Source organism: Coregonus clupeaformis, chromosome 30 (assembly GCF_020615455.1).
Source record: "Coregonus clupeaformis isolate EN_2021a chromosome 30, ASM2061545v1, whole genome shotgun sequence".
NCBI classification, from domain to species: domain Eukaryota; kingdom Metazoa; phylum Chordata; class Actinopteri; order Salmoniformes; family Salmonidae; genus Coregonus; species Coregonus clupeaformis.
In genome coordinates, this window is record NC_059221.1 from 26,369,002 (window position 1) to 26,389,512 (window position 20,511).

General features: G+C 47.9%; 2 protein-coding genes across 8 annotated transcripts in view; one reads left to right on the forward strand and one right to left on the reverse strand.

Moving 5' to 3' along the window:
• Nucleotides 1-1,235: 1,235 nt before the first annotated feature.
• LOC121545526 (polycomb group protein ASXL1) lies at nucleotides 1,236-16,670 on the forward strand. 2 transcript variants are annotated; one of them, XM_041856112.2, is made up of 13 exons: nucleotides 1,236-1,851; nucleotides 5,118-5,200; nucleotides 5,720-5,722; nucleotides 5,879-5,996; nucleotides 6,146-6,305; nucleotides 6,983-7,113; nucleotides 7,361-7,445; nucleotides 8,377-8,499; nucleotides 9,213-9,379; nucleotides 9,638-9,734; nucleotides 11,868-11,973; nucleotides 12,114-13,131; nucleotides 13,441-16,670. In XM_041856112.2, the coding sequence occupies exons 1-13, from the start codon at nucleotides 1,795-1,797 to the stop codon at nucleotides 16,192-16,194; spliced, it is 4,902 nt and encodes a 1,633-aa protein (XP_041712046.1). In that variant the 5' UTR covers nucleotides 1,236-1,794; the 3' UTR covers nucleotides 16,195-16,670. The 2 variants fall into 2 exon arrangements, with proteins under 2 accessions (XP_041712046.1, XP_041712047.1); XM_041856113.2 differs by lacking the exon at nucleotides 8,377-8,499.
• A 250-nt stretch (nucleotides 16,671-16,920) lies between these two features.
• Nucleotides 16,921-20,511, reverse strand: part of pcmtd2a (protein-L-isoaspartate (D-aspartate) O-methyltransferase domain containing 2a) — a 36,675-nt gene continuing 33,084 nt past the window's right edge. For all 6 annotated transcript variants that reach the window (XM_041856118.1, XM_041856114.1, XM_041856117.1 and 3 more), the window contains 2 exons: nucleotides 19,338-19,461; nucleotides 16,921-18,726 (listed from right to left, as the gene is read on the reverse strand). In XM_041856118.1, coding sequence (XP_041712052.1) covers nucleotides 18,281-18,726; nucleotides 19,338-19,461 — 570 coding nt within the window. In that variant the 3' untranslated portion in view covers nucleotides 16,921-18,280. The remainder of the gene's footprint in view (nucleotides 18,727-19,337; nucleotides 19,462-20,511) is intronic.

Here is a 20,511-nt window from a genome sequence, read left to right on the forward strand (position 1 = left end):
TTTGACTTGTTTTAAGGACATTACATCAAAGTTGGATCAGCCTGTAGTGTGGTTTTCCACTTTAATATTGAGGGTGACTCCAAATCCAGACCTCCATGGGTTGATAAATTTGATTTCCATTGATAATTTTTGTGTGATTTTGTTGTCAGCACATTCAACTATGTAAAGAAAAAAGTATTTAATAAGATTATTTCATTCATTCAGATCTAGGATGTGTTATTTTAGTGTTCCCTTTATTTTTTTGAGCAGTGTATAAACAGTATCGGCACCCAAAATGAGTACCAGCACCTATTTCAGTCCAAGTCAAGCACTGATTGTGGCTCATTTTGCAGATAGTACAGCCACAATGACTTGTTCTCCGTCAATTCTCTCCCACTAGCGTTGGTTTGTAGAGTGACTAGAGAGAGAGGGGGTAGGGAGAGTTGTTTTGTGTTAATTCCTGCAGTGTGTTTTGACCCTTGACCTCGTTGTTGTGTTCTCTCAGCCTTGCATTCCAAAGTGACCCACTGGGCAAAAATTGGTTGAATCAACATTGTTTCCACGTCATTTCAACCCCCCCCCCCAAAAAATAAATAATAATAATAATAATAATGTGATGACGTTGAATCAACGTGGGAAACTGATTGGATTTGCAAAAAGTCATCAACGTAAGGGCATTTTAACCTACAGTACAGCCAATGACATTTCACGTTGCTTGAATTCACGTTAGTTGAAAACTCAACCAAATGTAAATCAAAACTAGACGTTGAAATGACGTCTGTGCCCAGTGGGGATTTTTTAAAGTATTTTGAGCATTAGCATATGTGCTAACATGCGTCTATAGGTACAGTGTGGACATATTTGAATGCAGCACCTACTTTTTCTCAAACAATTAAAGGAGAAGATGATTGCAGATGATTTTGAGCATAAGCATTACATGAGTTGTTAATAGTTTCCTTGTTTTTTTAGATATCAATACCAAATTACATGGTCCCTAGTTTCTTTGTGCCAATTTAGAAAACATTTATGCTTTCGTTATTTGACCATGTAAAGAAAAATAATACATGAGAGAAAAACAATAGGTTTCACAGCTTCCCTGTGAACCCCTAATAATTCCAAAATATGGTTTAGTATGCGACGTTAGCTAGCTAAGCTCATGCGCAGAAACGCGTCATCGGGTCTAACGGTCCATCTATATAAAGTTGTTTTTGACGAAAATTAAAACGTGTCAGTTTGTCACGTTCACGAGGTTGGAGTAATAACACAATCAGCTACTTAAGACATTGGCTCGAATCTAAAGTTGTGCCTTCAGAAAACGAACAATTAAGGAAGAATTGTCCACTTCTCTCATTTACTTCCCAAACCCCCGTCTGGTCTGTTGAGTCCACTGAGCTATCGGTCGAATCTTGGGAAGTATCGCGATGTTGGGCCCTCCGGGTTTAGAAACTCTGTGGTAGTAGCTTCAAGACGAGAGGCGCTCGCTCGTTACTGCGCCCCCGTATGTGTTTACTAGCTAGCTAGCTAGCTAGCTTCTTACTAGCCTTCAGGCGCTTGACCGTGCACTAACGCAGAACAATCATAGTTTATATAGCTAAATGAATTAGCTCAACAAGGGGCGTGCCTACCAATCACCAGACGAGCGAGAGAACGAGCAACTACGTGGTGGGAAGGCTAGCGAAACGGAGAGAAACAGCTCAGCTAACGTTAGCTTGCTAGTTCGGGGTTTCCTGATCCACCGACCGTATTTAGCTTGATAGGAAGCTAGCTGCTGCTGGATACGCAACTGATAACTAGCTAGCTACTAGAGGGGAGGAAATGAAGGACAAACAGAAGAGAAAGAAGGAACGCACGTGGGCTGAGGCGGCTCGCATGGTAATGCTATCATTAGTTGTAATATAGTAGCTAGCTAATGTACTGACAGCGAAGACGAACAACACTCATCAACCGAACTAAGATTGGTCGGAGCCTGGGCTGTCTGGTTGGCACTGCACGTTAGCTAGCAGGGAGTGCTCGGATAATCTCCAACATTAACGTAGCTAAATCGCCAGCATGTTAACAATTTAATTAGTAAATGCATTGAGCCCCTGATAACGAAATACCTTTGTTATTCATATGCTTAACGTTAGTCATTCCACGTGTGGTTGTGGCCAGAGTCATGTATTTAGATGGCTCTGGTTGTAGCTAAAATAATGTTCATTGTTGACAGGAGCATAGCTAACATACGGGTACGTCTGCCTTCCAGTTTGACCCTTTGTTTGCTAGCTAGCGAGTTAGCATAACCAACTGTATTGGTAAGTTAGCCAGACTACCAGTAGGACCACCATTCATTGAACATGTAAACAAAGATCTATTTCAGAGTTATCCACCCAAGCTAACGTTAATTCCACTGTCTGCTCGTATTTTAACACATTTAGCCAGGCCCCTCTGTGGTTATGGTCAGAGCAAGGGTCAGGGGAATACTACCTCCAGCCTTAGTTAATGTTATCTAGGTGGTAGCTAGCTACGACCAAATAAAAAGATGGGTAAAGCCGTCTTTATGTAGCTATCATCATGGTTATTGGATAGCTAAGCGGCTGTATGTATGTAAATGTTTTTATTTAGCCATGTTGATAAATAAGCCAGCTAAGAATTTGCTTGTAGGTTACCAGCTAACGTTACTACCTAATGGTATACAAATCATGTCTGTGTTCTTGTGTAATGCAAGTGTGCTTTTGGCTTTCTTCAATGATCATTGCAACATTTTATTGTAATTCAGTTTCCCATTATGGTTTCTTCCTCAACAAGACACCCTATTCTCTATGCTTTGTAGAGTGGTCTAAATATACAGGTCTACTATATGAGGTAGATGAAATAATTTGTTGTATCAGAGAGTACTTGGATTAAAATTGTGTGTGTGTAAAAAGGATATAGGATTGGGAATGTCATGAGGTTGACACTCAGAGCTGTGTCTTGATGCTGAGTAGGATAATCAGGCACCTACATTGTGTAGTTATGCAGAGCCCTAACACACAGTGCCCATTTACTGCTATAAATGGGCTGCATCCGGCAACAGTCCATTAATTTCAATGGTAGGCAGACCCCTTCTGCGACTCAACTGCCAGACGAGGCTGCGTTGTATAGCAGTATCATTGGTGTTTCTTGAGGATCTTGAACTGGATGCAGTTAATGACACGTTTTATTCAGTTCGCATAGCTATAAAGCCTACCATGTTTTATATTGTGCATGCATACTGCAGATGCATTATAGTTCAACTTCGGCTAATTTCTCCTTTCTAATATGGGTGTGGAAGTTACTTAAATGTAACAGGGACACATTTTAGGGTGGGGCTCTGATCTGTTGCCAGACTCTACTTTTCTGTTCCCTGCCTATCAGCATCCATGCACGCCACAGCAGCGCTACATAGCTCAGTGCCATTTTTAGTTTTCACTGTGTGGGGAATGCATTTATTTATAAACCCAGGCCCATATGTCACTGCAGATCCTTGTGGTGAGAATGTGTTGGCTAGGCTAGCTTTTGGGGAGCTTAAACAATATTCATAGGTTAGGCGAGTCCAGTGACTTCTGAAACTTGTGCTATGCCATGGTAGCTTCTCCTCATTCTCTGAGGCATACTGGAGTAACAGACCGATTAGTGTTAAAAAAAGGACCCTTTCAAGCGTGGTTTGAGAACCGCTAGTGAAACACACATACCTAGCTTGCACACTCACACATTCAGATAAATGGGGATGGGCCGGTGTGAACTTGTGCCAGTGGACACACATGGTTGTATCTTCAACGAGGATAGGGGCACACGCTTTGACTGCACCCAATTCACCATATGGAACAAATCCATTTAGGGTTGATTAACACCACATACAAAAAAGGAGAACCATCAAGACACTTTTCATAATCTTACCAACAATGTCATGTTGCCTAGACAACCATAAGCACAGTACCGTAGGCTAGTTTACCAGTTCCAAATACATTATTTTAACTTACTGCAGATAGGCCTATCTGCCATGGCATTCATCTGGAGTTTGGTAGTGGTGTGTGATGGGTTTTCTCCATGCATGACCCTGATAGGTCTAACTTATCCACCATCTGGCCCTTTGAGTTCCTCAGGGACAGTTTTCAGTTTCCTTTTTCTGCGTGGACAAGGACAACAGAATTGTTACATTGATTGCCACGTCTTAGCATTCTGTAATCAACGCCTCACCGAATCATGGTGCATACTGTTGCTCTATTGTGATGTGCATCTTTAGTGTGCGCCTGTGTTGTCAGTGTGCATTTGTTGTGTTTGGAGTTGACTTTGTCTGCTTGTCTCCCTGACCGAAATACCCTTCCTCTCCGTCAAATTTCCTGCACGTGTGTCCTTGGGTTAATATAAAGCAGTGCTCTACTACCCAGTCTGTATTATGTATTGTTCCTTCTCATGCATCCTGTCATGATGACACACGGAGAGGCGCTGGATTGATCTCACAACCTCAAGCACCTATCTATCTCTGGTCTTTATTAATGGCAATTAATCAATAATTCACTGTATTTTTAGGTAAGTGGAGATGGCATTTAAAACCACCGATGCTGCTAGGCTATGTAGTGATGTCACTTTATTATAATTAGTGGTGTAGTGGAGGATAAACACTGTTTACGCACCTTTTTATTTTGCCGAGTGTTTACCCAGCTTCTGCGTAAAAATGCATTGAAAGTATAGGGAGCGTAACTTTTTTCACCATGGCTGGCAATCAACGTTTACCCACCTATTTTTTTTACCACTCATCACTGATTCAAATGTTAGGGTACGTTTAAATTAATTGGTTCTCCTAGAGGGATAGGCCTAGTTGTGGGTGTATTCTGTGTTGTGTGCTATTTCACTGTCTTAGTGGATATTAAAGCCATACGCTTTCTGCTGACAAAGCTTGAGTGGTGAACTCAGGCGTTTTTAAACATTTTAATAAATGGACGCTGGTTTTATACACTGCCTTTTGTGAGTCTTCCATTCATAAGGTATGGAGTTCACATTGTGTTGCCTTTTTTCACCTATTTCTGAAGCTGCTGTATTCACTTACTGGATGTATGGTACAGTTGTATAGTTGGAGGTATATCTTAAATTCTGTGTGTGTGGGCTATAACATGTTCATGACTGACTGTAATGTTTTCCAGGTTCTAGAGAACTTCTCTGATGCCCCCATGACGCCCAAGCAGATCCTGCACGTTATACAGACCAAGGGGCTTAAGGAAATGAGGTAAGCAACCACCACATACACTTAATTAAAGGGATAATGCGAGATTCTGGCATTTAAGCCCTTGTTCTACCACTTACCCAGAATCAGATGAACTTGTGGATACCATTTTATGTCTCTGCGGGCAGTATGAAGGAAGTTAGTGGTAGTTTTGCGAGCCAATGCTAACTCGCGTTAGCGCAGTGACTGGAAGTCTACAGGTACAGTAGCAATGCTACAGTAGCATACTGCACGCAGAGACATACACATGGTATCCACAATTTCATCTGACTCTGGGTAAGTAGAACAAGGCCTTGAATGCCAGAATATCGCATTATACCTTTATACCCTTAAAGCCCATCTCTATGGTAATGCATACCAGCAACAAAACCAAGAATAGTATCGCTTGTGTTTATGTAAAATAAGTCAATATGTTGTGAGAATATCCATGAGAAAGGAATGTTTCTAACTCAGACTCACATTTTTCACCATTCCTCCATGATCTCTACCTGGCCCGATCCACAATATGCTCAACAAAAACAGAAGGTAAGATGGCACAAGAACAAAGGGACAATATTTCAATTTTATGTTTAGCTGTCTCTTTGAATACCATAGTATTGTTCTGCTTCTCACACTCATCTTCTCCCCACTCTCTCTTTCTCTATCCCCCCACCCTGTCTCTCTCTCTCCTCTGTCCATCAGTGGCACAGCCCCTCTGGCCTGTCTGGTGACCATGCTGCACTCCCAGGTGAGGGGGGACAGAGTGAAAAACAGCATCTTCTTTAAGCTTCCTGGCAGGATGAGTCTGTTTACCTTGAAGGTATGGAACCAGCCCACTCCACACACCCATACCTCAAACACGCACACCCCTCTTATCCCTACCCCTAATAAACCTCATACAAACCCATATCTGGAATACACACATACATGTTTCTGATAGGAATCTCTCTTCTGACTGTCCCTCTGCAGAAGAACGCTCTGCAGTGGACCAAGAGTTCGACAGAGGCGGAGACAGCCGAAGCCACCACACCGGCTACCGCTACCACGGCAACAGCAGGGCCAACGGAAGGTGCGGAGCAAGAGAGCTGTGACTCCATGGAAATGGTTGCGGCCAGTGGAGAGAACGATGGTGTGTATGGTTGTGATCACCACATGCCTTCATCAGTGATAATTTAGTGGAGGGTAAACACACGTAAATGCCCTTTTTTATTTGGTGTTTACTTTTACTGTAAATTAGCATTGTTGGAGTTTACATTACTCACCGCCCATCTTATCAACCGCCCTTTTACAGTTTATCCACCATTTGTTTTTACCACTACATCCCTGGTCTTTATTAAGCACTGTGACTGCCCTGTTAAAAGGCACTTTGAAAACAACACAGGAATATTATCGTGATAAAGGCGGAAAGAGCAAGCCCACGATAGAATGAATTGAAGTGCTTTTAAACAACTGCAAAGCAGAGACATACATTTTTTATTCTTCTTAGGATGTTTGTTGCCATGGTTACGGGTGCACATGAAACTGCCAACCGTGGCCTAGATCTGTGTGTGTGTGTGTTTATTTTAAAGATAAACATTTGTTTGGGTTTGTGTGGGAGCTCCCGTTTATCTGAGTACATGGCTGAAAAGTGCTAGATGATAAACACACCATCACCAATTGTGATAACGGAAACCAAAACATGTGCAGTGTGAAAAGCATTGTCAGTGTTTGTGGTCCATGGACCATTTATCTTCAACTAAGCCATTTGGAACCCAGTAAAGATATAACAATTTGGTATCTGACCATAGCCCCCTCTACCCCTCACAGCGTCCGTAGATGAGAGCTCGTCCAGTGCCTCCTGCTCCACAGAGCCCCAGACCAGGCTGAGTAGATCTGGAGTCTCTGGACAGGTGCGCTCCGAGGCCCAGGCACAGACCCGACTAAGTCGATCCAGACAGGTACGCTTTACCCCCCCTCACTCCCCCCTCCCCTCCCCTCCAAACCTGGCTGTCTGTGTACTGTTGCTCAATAGGGATATTATAGGTGGTTGCTCATAGTGTGCATAGATCAAGTCTGAAGAGGTTTTTATGAGTACTAGATGCATAGAAAATGATTGCGGATTGAAGTTCCCCTTTATGTCTGGCTTAGTGATAACCTCCGCATTCTATTACCTCTCACAATGTCCGTTTCTCTCCTTCGCTGCAGTCGAGCAGACAGAGGAAGAAGGCTGTGATGATGCCGCGTGTGGTCCTCACTCCACTCAAGGTCAATGGTGAACACGTCCCATCAGGTTAGCACTTCTCTCTGCTAGCCCCTTTGCTACCCTAAACCCATCTCTCTGTGTACACACACACACACACACACACTCTTCCATTTGTAGCATTACACACACACACACCTCTAAGTCATATTCCTACGGTGGTCTTGGACCATTTCTCACCCAGCATTGGCCTCTACTGCTTTGCCAGTCTTTTTATTTATGTGTTGCATATTTACTTTTTCAGCAGCCTTCTTAGACTGTAACCTCTCAGAGCTCTTCAGGTTACTCAGTAACCTCTGGGTAACAAAAACACCTGTCTGTTAATGGCCTTTAAACTGTTTTAGTACTATCTATGGGAAGAAAGTGTAGGAATGGCTAGTGTTCCTGCAGGTGCCGTGTTGACTGAAATGTGACCTGTGTGCAGTTTTGACCGTGCTCCTCGTGTGCACCCAGAGTCTTTCTCTCATTCTGACGTTCCCCTGAAACCCTCCCCTCTTGTGGCTGATTGTCTGCCAGTCTCTGCGTGCAGAATAACCCTCCTAGCCACTCATTGTCTGAGTGCAACTTCAATATCTGTCCTCCCTGCTTATTTTTGTGTGCACCTGGAAATTCCAGTCTCATATCAGTCCTTCCCTCCCGCCTTACATTTAGCTGCCCAGTAAACCAAATTGCTCTGTATGAGGTGGGGGGAGCACTTTCTGAGATTTCTGCTCCACCCTACCCTCCAACCTCCTCTCTCTGTGTCAATGTGGGCCTGGGTAATTGCTCCCCTTGCTTTGTGTCTGTACTACTCACCCCTCCCAATCCCCCCACCCCACCCCGTGCTATGGGCTCTGCTGCCCCCACTTTTGGCTTGTCTGCCTGACCTGCCCACCCCCGCCTTCCCGCTCGTAAGTCCCCCCCCACACACCTGACCGGAGTGTCTCACCAGGCTCCCCCTCCCCCCACCTCTCCCCCTCAGGAGCAGCGGGGAGGCGCAGGGAAGGCTCTAGGGGGGGTCCAGGCCCCACGCTCCGTGCCCGCCCCGAGCTGGCTAGCTGGAAACGCCCCCAGCACTTCAAGAGCTTGCGTGGCTACCACTCAGGTACAGGGGTTAGACCCGGGTATAATCAAGCCCACCAACCCAACCAAACTCCCTCCAGTAAACCCTAAAACACCAACCTACCTCTCCCAGTTGTAACCCAGTTTATTTTTCTTTCATCATTGTTCAGGACACCTTTGGCAAAGAGATATGCCTGATGGAACCTGAACTGTAAATAATTTGACAAATCTGTATATCTTATGATTTTAGCTGTCACAAATGAAGAGGTTAAACAACATAATCTGGACATAGTACACAATCTGTAGAACTATTAGATGTATGTCTCAGATTCTACACAGGTCAGCTGTCTACGAATAAGCACCAAACCTGGACTTTGGCTCAATCTCAGACTGACAGGGTGATTTGGTAGCTAACCAATGGTACGCTGGTCGCTAACATTGTCAGGGTTGCATTGGTCACTAATGCTAACTGAACAGCAGTGCTTTGCAGGTTGCTAACTGAATGCCAGGGTCGGCTAGCTATCCCAACATTGGCCACCCGGCCAGGACATACTTAACCGCTCACTGACTGATAGCTGTTGTGATTGTGCTGGCTGCTAAACTAAACGCCTGAATGACTGGCTCTTAACTGGAGTTGTATTGGCTGGCAATGGAACGGCCACGCTGTGCTTGCTGTTAGTTGAATTAATGAATTTAAACCCATATCCATTGGATAGCATTAGCCAGTTGCGGGCCTGTGGTTGTGTTTGTCTGCAGGGCCCATGAAGAGGAGCCGAGGCGGGGTGGAGGTGGACTTTGAGACGCCCGGCTCCATCCTGGTCAACACCAACATCAGGGCTCTCATCAACATGCGCACCTTCTCTGCCTTCCCAGCCCACTCCCAACATCAACTCCTGCAGCTCCTCCCCGAGGTCGACCGCCAGGTGAGGGAGCGTGCTCATCATTTATAATCATAGTCATAATTTATAACTCTCAAGGACAGTTTCCCGGACCCAGGTTAAACCTTTCCCTGGACTAAAAATATTTTTTCTATGGAGATTCTCTATTGGAGTGTGCCTTTTTAGTCCAGCCCATAATGTCTCATAATTTCTTAGTGCCATATAGTTTTTTGGATTTCTCGTACAGCCCTATGTCTGTGAATGTAACCCAGTATGTTCTGTCCTGTCTTCCCTCTTCTCTAGGTGGGACCTGACGGTCTGGCTCGCCTCAGTAACTCTGCTCTCAACAATGAATTCTTCACTCACGCCTCCCAGAGCTGGAAGGAAAGGCTTGCTGAGGGTTAGTACCTACAGTGAGGGAAAAAAGTATTTGATCCCCTGCTGATTTTGTACGTTTGCCCACTGACAAAGAAATGATCAGTCTATAATTTTAATGGTAGGTGTATTTGAACAGTGAGAGACAAAATAACAACAACAAAATCCAGAAAAACGCATGTCAAAAATGTTATAAATTGATTTGCATTTTAATGAGGGCAATAAGTATTTGACCCCCTCTCAATCAGAAAGATTTCTGGCTCCCAGGTGTCTTTTATACAGGTAACGAGCTGAGATTAGGAGCACACTCTTAAAGGGAGTGCCCCTAATCTCAGCTTGTTACCTGTATAAAAGACACCTGTCCACAGAAGCAATCAATCAATCAGATTCCAAACTCTCCACAATGGCCAAGACCAAAGAGCTCTCCAAGGATGTCAGGGACAAGATTGTAGACCTACACAAGGCTGGAATGGGCTACAAGACCATCGCCAAGCAGGTGACAACAGTTGGTGCGATTATTCGCAAATGGAAGAAACACAAAATAACTGTCAATCTCCCTCTGCCTGGGGCTCCATGCAAGATCTCACCTCGTGGCATTGCAATGATCATGAGAACGGTGAGGAATCATCCCAGAACTACACGGGAGGTTCTTGTCAATGATCTCAAGGCAGCTGGGACCATAGTCACCAAGAAAACAATTGGTAACACACTACGCCGTGAAGGACTGAAATCCTGCAGCGCCCGCAAGGTCCCCCTGCTCAAGAAAGCACATATACAGGGCCGTCTGAAGTTTGCCAATGAACATCTGAATGATTCAGAGGAGAACTGGGTGAAAGTGTTGTGGTCAGATGAGACCAAAACTGAGCTCTTTGGCATCAACTCAACTCGCCGTGTTTGGAGGAGGAGGAATGCTGCCTATGACCCCAAGAACACCATCCCCACCGTCAAACATGGAGGTGGAAACATTATGCTTTGGGGGTGTTTTTCTGCTAAGGGGACAGGACAACTTCACCGCATCAAAGGGACGATGGACGGGGCCATGTACCGTCAAATCTTGGGTGAGAACCTCCTTCCCTCAGCCAGGGCATTGAAAATGGGTCGTGGATGGGTATTCCAGCATGACAATGACCCAAAACACACGGCCAAGGCAACAAAGGAGTGGCTCAAGAAGAAGCACATTAAGGTCCTGGAGTGACCTAGCCAGTCTCCAGACCTTAATCCCAAAGAAGATCTGTGGAGGGAGCTGAAGGTTCGAGTTGCCAAACGTCAGCCTCGAAACCTTAATGACTTGGAGAAGATCTGCAAAGAGGGGGACAAAATCCCTCCTGAGATGTGTGCAAACCTGGTGGCCAACTACAAGAAATGTCTGACCTCTGTGATAGCCAACAAGGATTTTGCAAAGGGGTCAAATACTTATTTCCCTCATTAAAATGCAAATCAATTTATAACATTTTTGACATGCGTTTTTCTGGATTTTGTTGTTATTCTGTCTCTCACTGTTCAAATAAACCTACCATTAAAATTGTAGAATGATCATTTCTTTGTCAGTGGGCAAACGTACAAAATCAACAGGGGATTAAATACTTTTTTCCTTCACTGTACTATGGTTGGTATAAAGCCCCACTGATATCACATGACTAGGGGTTAGTGACTGGCTACACATTTACATTTACGTCATTTAGCAGACGCTCTTATCCAGAGCGACTTACATTATTTTTTAATTTTTTTAATTTTTCATACCCCTTGGGAATCGAACCCACAACCCTGGTGTTGCAAACGCCATGCTCTAACAACTGAGCTACATCCCTGCCGGCCATTCCCTCCCCTACCCTAGACGACGCTGGGCCAATTGTGCGCCGCACACACGGGGAACTCCTTCTCTTCAGGAGTTAATTCGCTAGCTATTTATTTTACTCTACAGAAATTGCCGGGTATTTTTCTAGAAATAACAGGGTGTACAATAATAACCCATGAATTACTGTCTCTTGGGTATTCAGTACCAGAATGTACCCATTTATACTATCATATAGCTTCCTACTAAATACCATGCAAATACCAGGAAAAACAGAGTCAGTCAATACATGAATGAAGGTATTACTTAAAACGCTATAGCCAGATATGTGGGTTAATCTTGTGTAATATTGTTTGACCTGCTCAGGGGAGTTCACCCATGAGATGCAGGTGCGATTTCGCCAGGAGATGGAGAAAGAGAAGAAAGTGGAGGCATGGAAGGAGAAGTTCTTTGAGGAGTACCACGGACAAAAGTAAGTCTCCTGAATACCCCCAGCCACAACATCGGCTGTTATTCCATGGACCATTTGCAAATTACTTGATTATTTCAACTGTATAACACTTTTATAGAAGTATATACTCTGTGTACTAATGTTGTGTTCTATTGCTGCAGGTCTGGCCTGACCCGGGAAGAGTCTCTGAAGTTGACGATGAGCGACGCGGCCGATGCTGCCACCAGCGTCCTGGACAGCAAGGTGGCCTTGGTGGCGGCGGGAACGCCCAAGCGCCGCAGCGTGGGCAGGCGGCGGCGAGACGGCAGGATGAGACGGCGAACGCGGGCAGACTTGAGACGCAGGGCGCAACGCACCCTCTGTAAGACCAACTCCCCCACCCTGCAGTCCTCCAAGCAGCCGGAGGGCACACTCACTTTAGACGCAGCTTCTTCTGTCTCTGTCCCCTCGCCCGTCCCAGAGGCCACCACGGTGCAGGGAGGAGAGGTGGTGTTGCAGGCCGACTGTAGACTGGAGGCCCCGGCCCAGTGTGCCTCCCTAGAGCCCGTGCCCTGCCCTTCCCCTGTGTCTGCGCTCCCATTTGTGACCGTGCCTGAGCCTGAGCCCACCCCATGTCCCAGCCCTGTATCCACCCCATGTCCCAGCCCTGTATCCACCCCATGTCCCAGCCCTGTATCCATCAGCACCAGCGATGAGCCTGAAGTCACCGCCCGCCTGCTCCCCGAAGAGCCTGCACCTGCCGTCGCCTCCACCTCCTCTCCCTGCTCCTCATCTTCCTCCTCCTCCTCGTCCTCCTCCCCTTCCTCCTCTCCCTCCTCCAACTCCGAGAGACAGGGGGGGTTCACCGCCGGCTTGGACTCTTCCTCCTCGTCCTCTTCTTCCTCCACGGCCGCTGTCACCGCTGATCCGCTGGACGATGGGGCTTCCATGGTCACCTCGGTCACGGGGGGCACGGCCACCAGCAGCCGGGAGAGCAGCCCTGCAGCCAGCCCCACCCCCATCACTGCCCAAGCCACCAAGGAGCAGAAGAGGAGGCCAGACGAGCCCCAGGCCTTCTCCAGCTTCCCCGAAAAGAGGCCGCGAATGGAAGATCGTCAGTCCTTTCGTACCACAATCGACGGGGTTCACACGGAAAAGCCGCAGCCGACAGCAGAGGAGCCCAAGGTCCCACCTATCCGGGTATGAGGTCACCATTTGTAATTGTAAGTCTTTATTGTGGCTGTAGTGGTGCAGTGGCAGGCACTCAATTTCCTAAGACCTGGAATCCACAATCTGTAAAGTAAGTTTGATTATTGTGATTTGTCTCCACCAAAAATGTCAAATCACCTTGCCAGAAACCAGCTTCCTTCTCTGAAGATGGTAAATCATTAGTGATGATTGACTGGGTTTCGGTGTGGGATTCTTAGCCAAGCAATGCATGCGAATGTCCGTTATATGGCCTTTGAAAAATCCATGTTTGACATGCTCTCCTTGTCTGTATCCCTCCAGATTCAACTCTCCAGAATCAAACCGCCCTGGGTCAAAGGGCCGCCAACCTACCAGATCTGTCCCCGCATTGTGCCCCCCGGCGAGGGCTCGCGGCGCTCTGGGACGGGGGCGCGCACCCTGGCGGACATCAAAGCCCGCGCCCAGCAGGCCCGGGCCCAGCGCGAGGCCGCTGCTGCTGTTGCAGCCACTGGGGACGGACCAGGGCCGGGCGGGGGCAGGGCTGGTGCTGGGCTACAGGATCGCAGCAGTGGAAGACGAACACGAGAGCACCCAGGACCCGTCGAGCCCGGAGGAGGAGCAGGAGGCGTGGAGAAGCAGGGATTGCCTGCGGGCTCTCATCCACCTGGAACACAACTACAGCAGTCCAAATTAGAGCCCTCCTCTACCCCCACCCCGAACACAGCTGCCTCGTCCCCCTCCCTGTCCACCTCCTCCAACCCCTCCCTGTCCTCCTCCGAGCCCCCGCAAACCCCCACTCCATCCCCAACCACCCAGGAGGAGCGACTGGGGGAGCTGAGTGGGGACGAGGGGACTACACCAACACCACCACCACCACCAGTCAAAGGCACCTCCAATGGACTCTCAGACAATGCAGCACTGCTGGAGCCTGAGTCTGTGTCCAGCCACCTCAGAGGGCGAGGCGAAGGGGACGACTGTGATAGGACAACGGCCCAAAGTGGTCCCCTGGCGCCCACCTCCATCCCAGATTCTCTGCCCAGGTTCGGGGCCCAGGGAGTAGACGTGATCAGGTCCCTGGCTGGCACCGAGCAGGCCAGGGGGGAGCACAGGGGGGCAGGGGGAGGAGGGGGCGTCATCCAGCATGGTTCCCACCACGTAGGGCCACAAGAGAACCCCCCCATCCTGGCCAGAGAGGGCCACAGCCAGGGCAAAAAGCAGTCGGAGCCCCTGGAGAGGGCGAGAGAAACAGCCTCCCTCCCTCGTCTCCCACCTTCAGTCAGAGAGGACGAGGCAGGGCATCACAGTGACTCCACGGAGACGGCCTCTGACTGCGAGAACGAGAGCCAGGAGGAGGAGCCCCACCTGAGCATGTGGAGCCACCACCTGCCCGCTCAGCGCAACGGCAACATCCAGCACCTCCAAAGGTTGTCTCAGCAGGCCCATGGCCAGCCTGTGATCTGCAGCCCCCCTCTACAGCAAAACCAGCAGCCAGTCATCCAGGCTCACGTGTCCAACCACCACGGCCACAGCCAAACGGTCATCCAGCCCTGCTTCCCCAACGGTCTGCCCAGCCAGAGTCTCATACAGCCAGGCCAAAAGCAGCAGCAGCCTGGATGCACTCCCCACCCAGACCAACAGGCTCTCGCTGCGCCACATTCCCAAGCCCAGAGGGGGCACAAAACAGACCCAATGGATGACTACAAAGCGTCCAGCCGGGGCTCGGCTGAGGAGGACTGTAGGCTGGGGCTGAAGCCCTCTCCCATCCACCCCACCGCTGGCTCCAAGAGGCTCCCTAGTTCGGCCCGGCCCGTGTCCACAGTGGAGGCCAACAATCCTCTGGTCACCCAGCTGCTCCAAGGCAGCCTCCAGCTGGAGAAAGTCCTGCCGCAGACGCACTCGTCTAGCAAGCTAGAGATCAACCGCCTGCCAGGGGGGCCCCAGCCAGCCCCCCAGTCCCAGCTCATCCGGCAACAACAGACCAGGAACCCGGGCCCTCGCTTCAGGGGCCCCACAGAGGCCCATACGGGGGAGTCCCTGGTCCCCGAGTTGTCCTCTCAGAACCAACAGAATTCCCCTGCAGGCCGAGGAGGCTCCCCTGGAGCAAGCCGGAGCGTCGGGTCCTCTCCCCCAGGCACAGTGCCCTCCCGCATGGCCTGCCTGCTGGAGGAGGCCTCCTCTCGGGCCACGGCCATGCAACAGTACCTGTCCCAGCAGCCAGGAGGCGCTGTGCCCCCCGGGGCCGTGCCCGTCATCACATCTCTCTCTTCTTCGTCCTCTTCCTCCAGACGGAACTCCCAAGAGTCAGCCGTCATCCGAGAGTCTCCGGAGAGGCACCACAACAACCTCACTCAGCCCCGGGCCACCCCGGACCTCTGCCCATCTGAGGTGGTCCCCTCTGTCAAGATAAACTGGCACCCTTCCAAACCCCACCCCCCGCACCAAAAGCAGCTCTCGCCCGCACCCAGCGTGAAGAGCGAGGTCACCTCCCGGCCCTCTTGTCAAGCTCTTTCCAAAACCTCCCCCTCTGGCCCCATGGTAGGTGGCGGGCCAGGTATGGTGGTCACCAAAAAGGAGGCAGTGAACTCTATGGATGGTTACCTGACTGGAGGAGGTGGGGCTATGGAGGGACTGCTGAACATGGAGATGTCCTTAGCCCGCATGGCTAAGAAGGAGGCGCAGAGCAAAGCTCAGTACTCCTCCACCTCCCCCTCCTCTTCATCCTCCTCCTCCTCAACCTCCTCCCTCCCTTTCCAGCTCTACGGTAAGCTGCCCAAGCAGGGCTGCGGTGTGGCGGCGCCCGGCTTCAGCTACACGGCCAACGTGTCGATGGTGGACGGCAGCGGCTTCTCGAGGAGCATCGCTGACGGCGTCCTGCAGCTGCGTCAGCGCCACAGTGCCAGCCAGAGCGCCACGCTCAGCATCCAGGCGTTCGCAGACAGCGCCGCTGAGGAGGTGGCCCTCAAGTGCTCCTGCCGCCTCAAGGCCATGATCATGTGCCAGGGCTGCGGGGCCTTCTGCCACGACGACTGCATCGGCCCCTCCAAACTCTGTGTATCCTGCCTGGTGGTCAGATAGGCGCTTTCTTTGACGTTGCTACAGTGTTGGTGGTTTGGTGTTATATGCCGTTCCACCTTCAGCATACCTGCTCCATGTATAAACTTAACTAACCTAACACACCCAGGACTTGTGAGAGAAACAAGTGTGTGGGCTTTGACATTTACGTGACCCTTGGAAGAGGGTGGGACACAGGGGCTGGGTGATGCCTTGTATTATACAATCGGTCTGTATTTGTTGCTTATTTTTTCTAATGCCTTTATGATTATTATTTTTTATTGTAATTATTAATGTGAATTTATTTGGCACGGTTGATTGTGCCTTTTTTCTTTTCTCAAAACATTTACCTCATCTTGACACCTGTCATCAGTTCAGTGTGAAAATGGTGGCCGTTATTGTTATTGTTTTCCTCTCTGGCCCTGCATGGAGGGGAATAAGTTCTAGTCTCTTTCTTGCAAATAAATATTTTTTTAAATAATTAAAGCAAGCATAAATTACATTGGTCTGTTTTTTTTGTAATTGCTTTCTTTCAATTTTTCCCTGCACAAAGTCAAGTCTATACTCTGCATATAAGCCCAATATTCAAAACTAATAAAGCTCAAATTGAGCTGCCTGGTATTAAGCAATAACATTTGTACTTTTACATTTTTAGTCATTTAGCAGACGCTCTTATCCAGAGCGACTTACAGTTAGTGAGTGCATACATTTTTTCATACTGAATAACACTCGTTTTGGATTTGCTGGCAGTATAGTTCAACTTATTTTAATGATAGCAGTCACGCTACAGTCCTTTTCCAAACGTATTTTGTCACACAGATATTTATTCTAAATACACATCATTTTTACTTCCGCTGAACAACTTGACACATTGTAGAACTGAACCGCAAGAAACATTTGGAGCCGGCCAGTGCTGGAGAAGTTTGGCACTGAAAACAGACAAAACGCAAAACAGCATCAAAGAGCATAACACAGTCCATCACACTGAAGTTCCAATGTAGACCAATTGGTGCTTAAATTCCTTCACAGGTGGATACACATAAATTCTTTACTACTTTGATTACAGTTCTGTATTGAGAACCCAATGGTACATTGCTATCCCACACATTCACTTTCTACCCCTAATCCAGGGGTGTTTTACAGTGCCGAGGCTTTTGCAGTCTCCTATTATTTGAAAAGATTTGATGAAAGAATTCACAAAAGGAGTGAATTCAGGTAATGCTGTTTGACAATGTGGTCCTTTCCTTTCTGTACCTACCGTGTGTGTAAGTATTTACAGATATGTAAAAATGTGTTACTATACTTTTTTCATACCTGGAGCCCTCAACATTTACCTTAAGTGATTTTGTTAAAGAGGCAATTTCTGTTATGTCACCCCTGCTTTCACCAAGTACATTCAATGCAGTAGGATATGAGAAGACATTACAGATATGAACACAGAATGAGCAAATATTTCCACAACATTTGGGGCTTTCAGTCTTTGTAAGTCCATCTCAAAAGCTCCAGTGAATTGTTCGGTCACAGTCAAAAGCATCATTTTCCAAAAAATCACATTTACAAAATTCAAAGGGAATAAAGAAGGACTTGGAGACTGGGTGCCACTGTCAGGCACAAAACAGAAGATATCCCAAAAGATGGTGAGATGAGAATTCAGTGTTCAGAGGTGTTGGGAATAGTCCTAGGGGGCTGGTGGTGGTGACGGCTCTGGGGCTAGGGCTAACTAAGTAAGCTCCCAATCCCTAACTCGGCATCCTTGTTTTTCCCAACTCAACCTTTACCCCCTAGGCACCTCTGGATAGGCGTACCTGGGCTATCGGGAGGGGGAGATAGTGCTATTACAATATTGCTTTTACTTATCCAATTCTTCTAGTTATTCACTTCAACATGACGTTTTTAGGGGTCGATTTCAAATTCACCAGTTGTTGACTTGCAACTTATTAGGTAGACTGTAAGAAAAATAGTGGGAACTCATTTTAGCCATTCCGGTGGAGTTATCAGCCTATTTCTTACACATCCATTACTTTTGTATCCAGAAAGGGGAGTCAACAAGGGCATAGGGATGGGAACTAGTTAGAGAATGGGAGCACAGCTTCTCATCTCCTGTCCCTCCCTACTTCTCTCTGTAGTGAAGGAGGTACATCTTCAGAGGCTCAGGGAGCGGCAGGCCCAGGATCCTCTCTCTTAGCAGGTTCACTGGAGCCTCATGTAGAAGGGCACCGCCCTCCCTCCTCTCCTGCGCCTCTTCCTCCTGCTCCTCTTCCTCAGGATCTCCTAGAACCCTGCAGTTCCCCTCTTCTTCCTCCTCCTCTTCGGTGTCGGTGCCAGAGCGGTTGTTGTTGTTGTCCGTCGGTCCGGGGATGAGGCGGCTCATGAATACGTAGCGGTTGGAGAGCAGGGTGGAGCCACGGTGTTGGGCCCGCCTTCGTCGGAACCGCTCCCCGCTGTGGGCCAGCCTCCTCCTGGGCAATGGCCCTGGCCCCGCCACTGTCTTCTTCAACGTCAGGCGGATAGAGATGCGAGCCAAGTCCTGCAGAGTCCGCACCTCAAACATGGCCGCTGAGGAGACACACACACACACCACAAGAGGAAACCATTTCACTCTCCCCCAAATAGTAAGTGATGTATGTTCTGCCTTCCCATGCATTTGAGACAACAGTGTTCAACTGCTTTCACCTCCAACCTCCTTCTCCAGTCTCTTGAGTCTCCAGGGCCTGAATTCACAAAGCCTCTCAGAGTAGGAGTGCTGATCTAGAATAATAATAATTTGGAGGGTGCCTATATTTGTTCTTATATTTTTTGCAAATCCGAACTCCCCCTAAGACACCCTCGGAGAGTGGGGTCATGGCCAGGTTAACCCATTATGAACAGCGACCCTGGAGCAATTAGGGTAAGTGCCTTGCTCAAGGGCACAGACAGATTTTTCACCTTGCCTGCTCGGGAATTCGAACTAGTCACCTTTCGGTTACTGGCCCAACGCTCTAACCACTAGGCTACCTGCCTCCCCTATCAGGTCCCCCTGTCGTATTCATTATAATCTAAAATAAAAAATGTATCGTAGATCAGCACACCACTACTCAGACGCTTTGCGAATAGGGGCCCAGATCTTCAACATGGTTACTCATCACACAAAGGCTCACTTGGAAAACTACCTCTGCTACAGTACTTACGTAAAGGCACTGCTTTAGGTTTACTGTTGTCTCGGTGTTTGGGCAACACCAGTGGGGCAAATGAAACAGCAATTATCTTTTTGGTCTCCCAGCTGTTGTAGCCTGTTCGAGTGATCTTGGTCAACTAAGGAGAGGAAGGACAATAATGTGTTTATGTGTACTGGAAATGTGTTTGTAGTAAGCAGGGTCCAAACACACCAAGACAGTCGTGAAGAGGGCACGACAAAGCCTATTCCCCCTCAGGAGACTGAAAAGATTTGGCATGGGTCCTGTGGGGATCTATTTTCTTATAATTAGATGTGAATGCCTAGCTTAAAAAGAATGCATTAATGATTAAACATAATAGGTTTATGCTGTACTGATATAGATTGTTTAACATAACAAGCTGTGATTCATGTGAGGAACCGTTAGGGGGTAGGCTGAGACAGGCTTGTAGACTCACACACACAGCCTCTATGTTAAACCGCTCAAGGACATGTGTACTGCAAAAGTGCTGACTCTCTGGACAAGTTGCAAAACAAATAACACCTGGCAACAGTGAAGCGCCAAGGGTCTGGGACCAGCCTGATCGCCAACGATAGGCTGGGTAAGTTTAAACCACGCCCAGCCTCTACTCTGATAGGCCTGCCTGGAGCGGGAACTATCTCTGTCAGAGTATTTAAAGAAGAACTTATAACAATGGCTCAGTTCTCTGACTGCCCTGCGTGGTGTTTCAGTGGACCCGTATATACGAACATCATATTTACCATTCAAGTGTTTGCATTAATTAAAATACTAGTCTATTTTAGAAGACGTGTATTGACCTCTTTTTGTTCCTATACCAGATTTGAATTGACGCAACTTAACAATTGGTGACCCCGACGTGATCTGGTAGAGGGACTTCGCTGGATATTGTCCAGCCCATTGGACATCTCTGTCATTGGACGGTGTGTTTCACAAAGAGTCCGGACTACTAAAAACAGGTAAGCAGACACCTATTGTTATATAACTAAAGTTCTGCACATTGGCTTTATCCAAATTAATTTTGTGAAACACCCGTTTGATGTAAGTGAACTAAATTATGAATTATTATACGAATTATTATGAGTAGATAAGCACCATATTGTGACATGCAAACCTGTGGTGAATGTGATGTTCTACCGGCGAGGTCCGTAACTACGAGGGTACTGCTAGG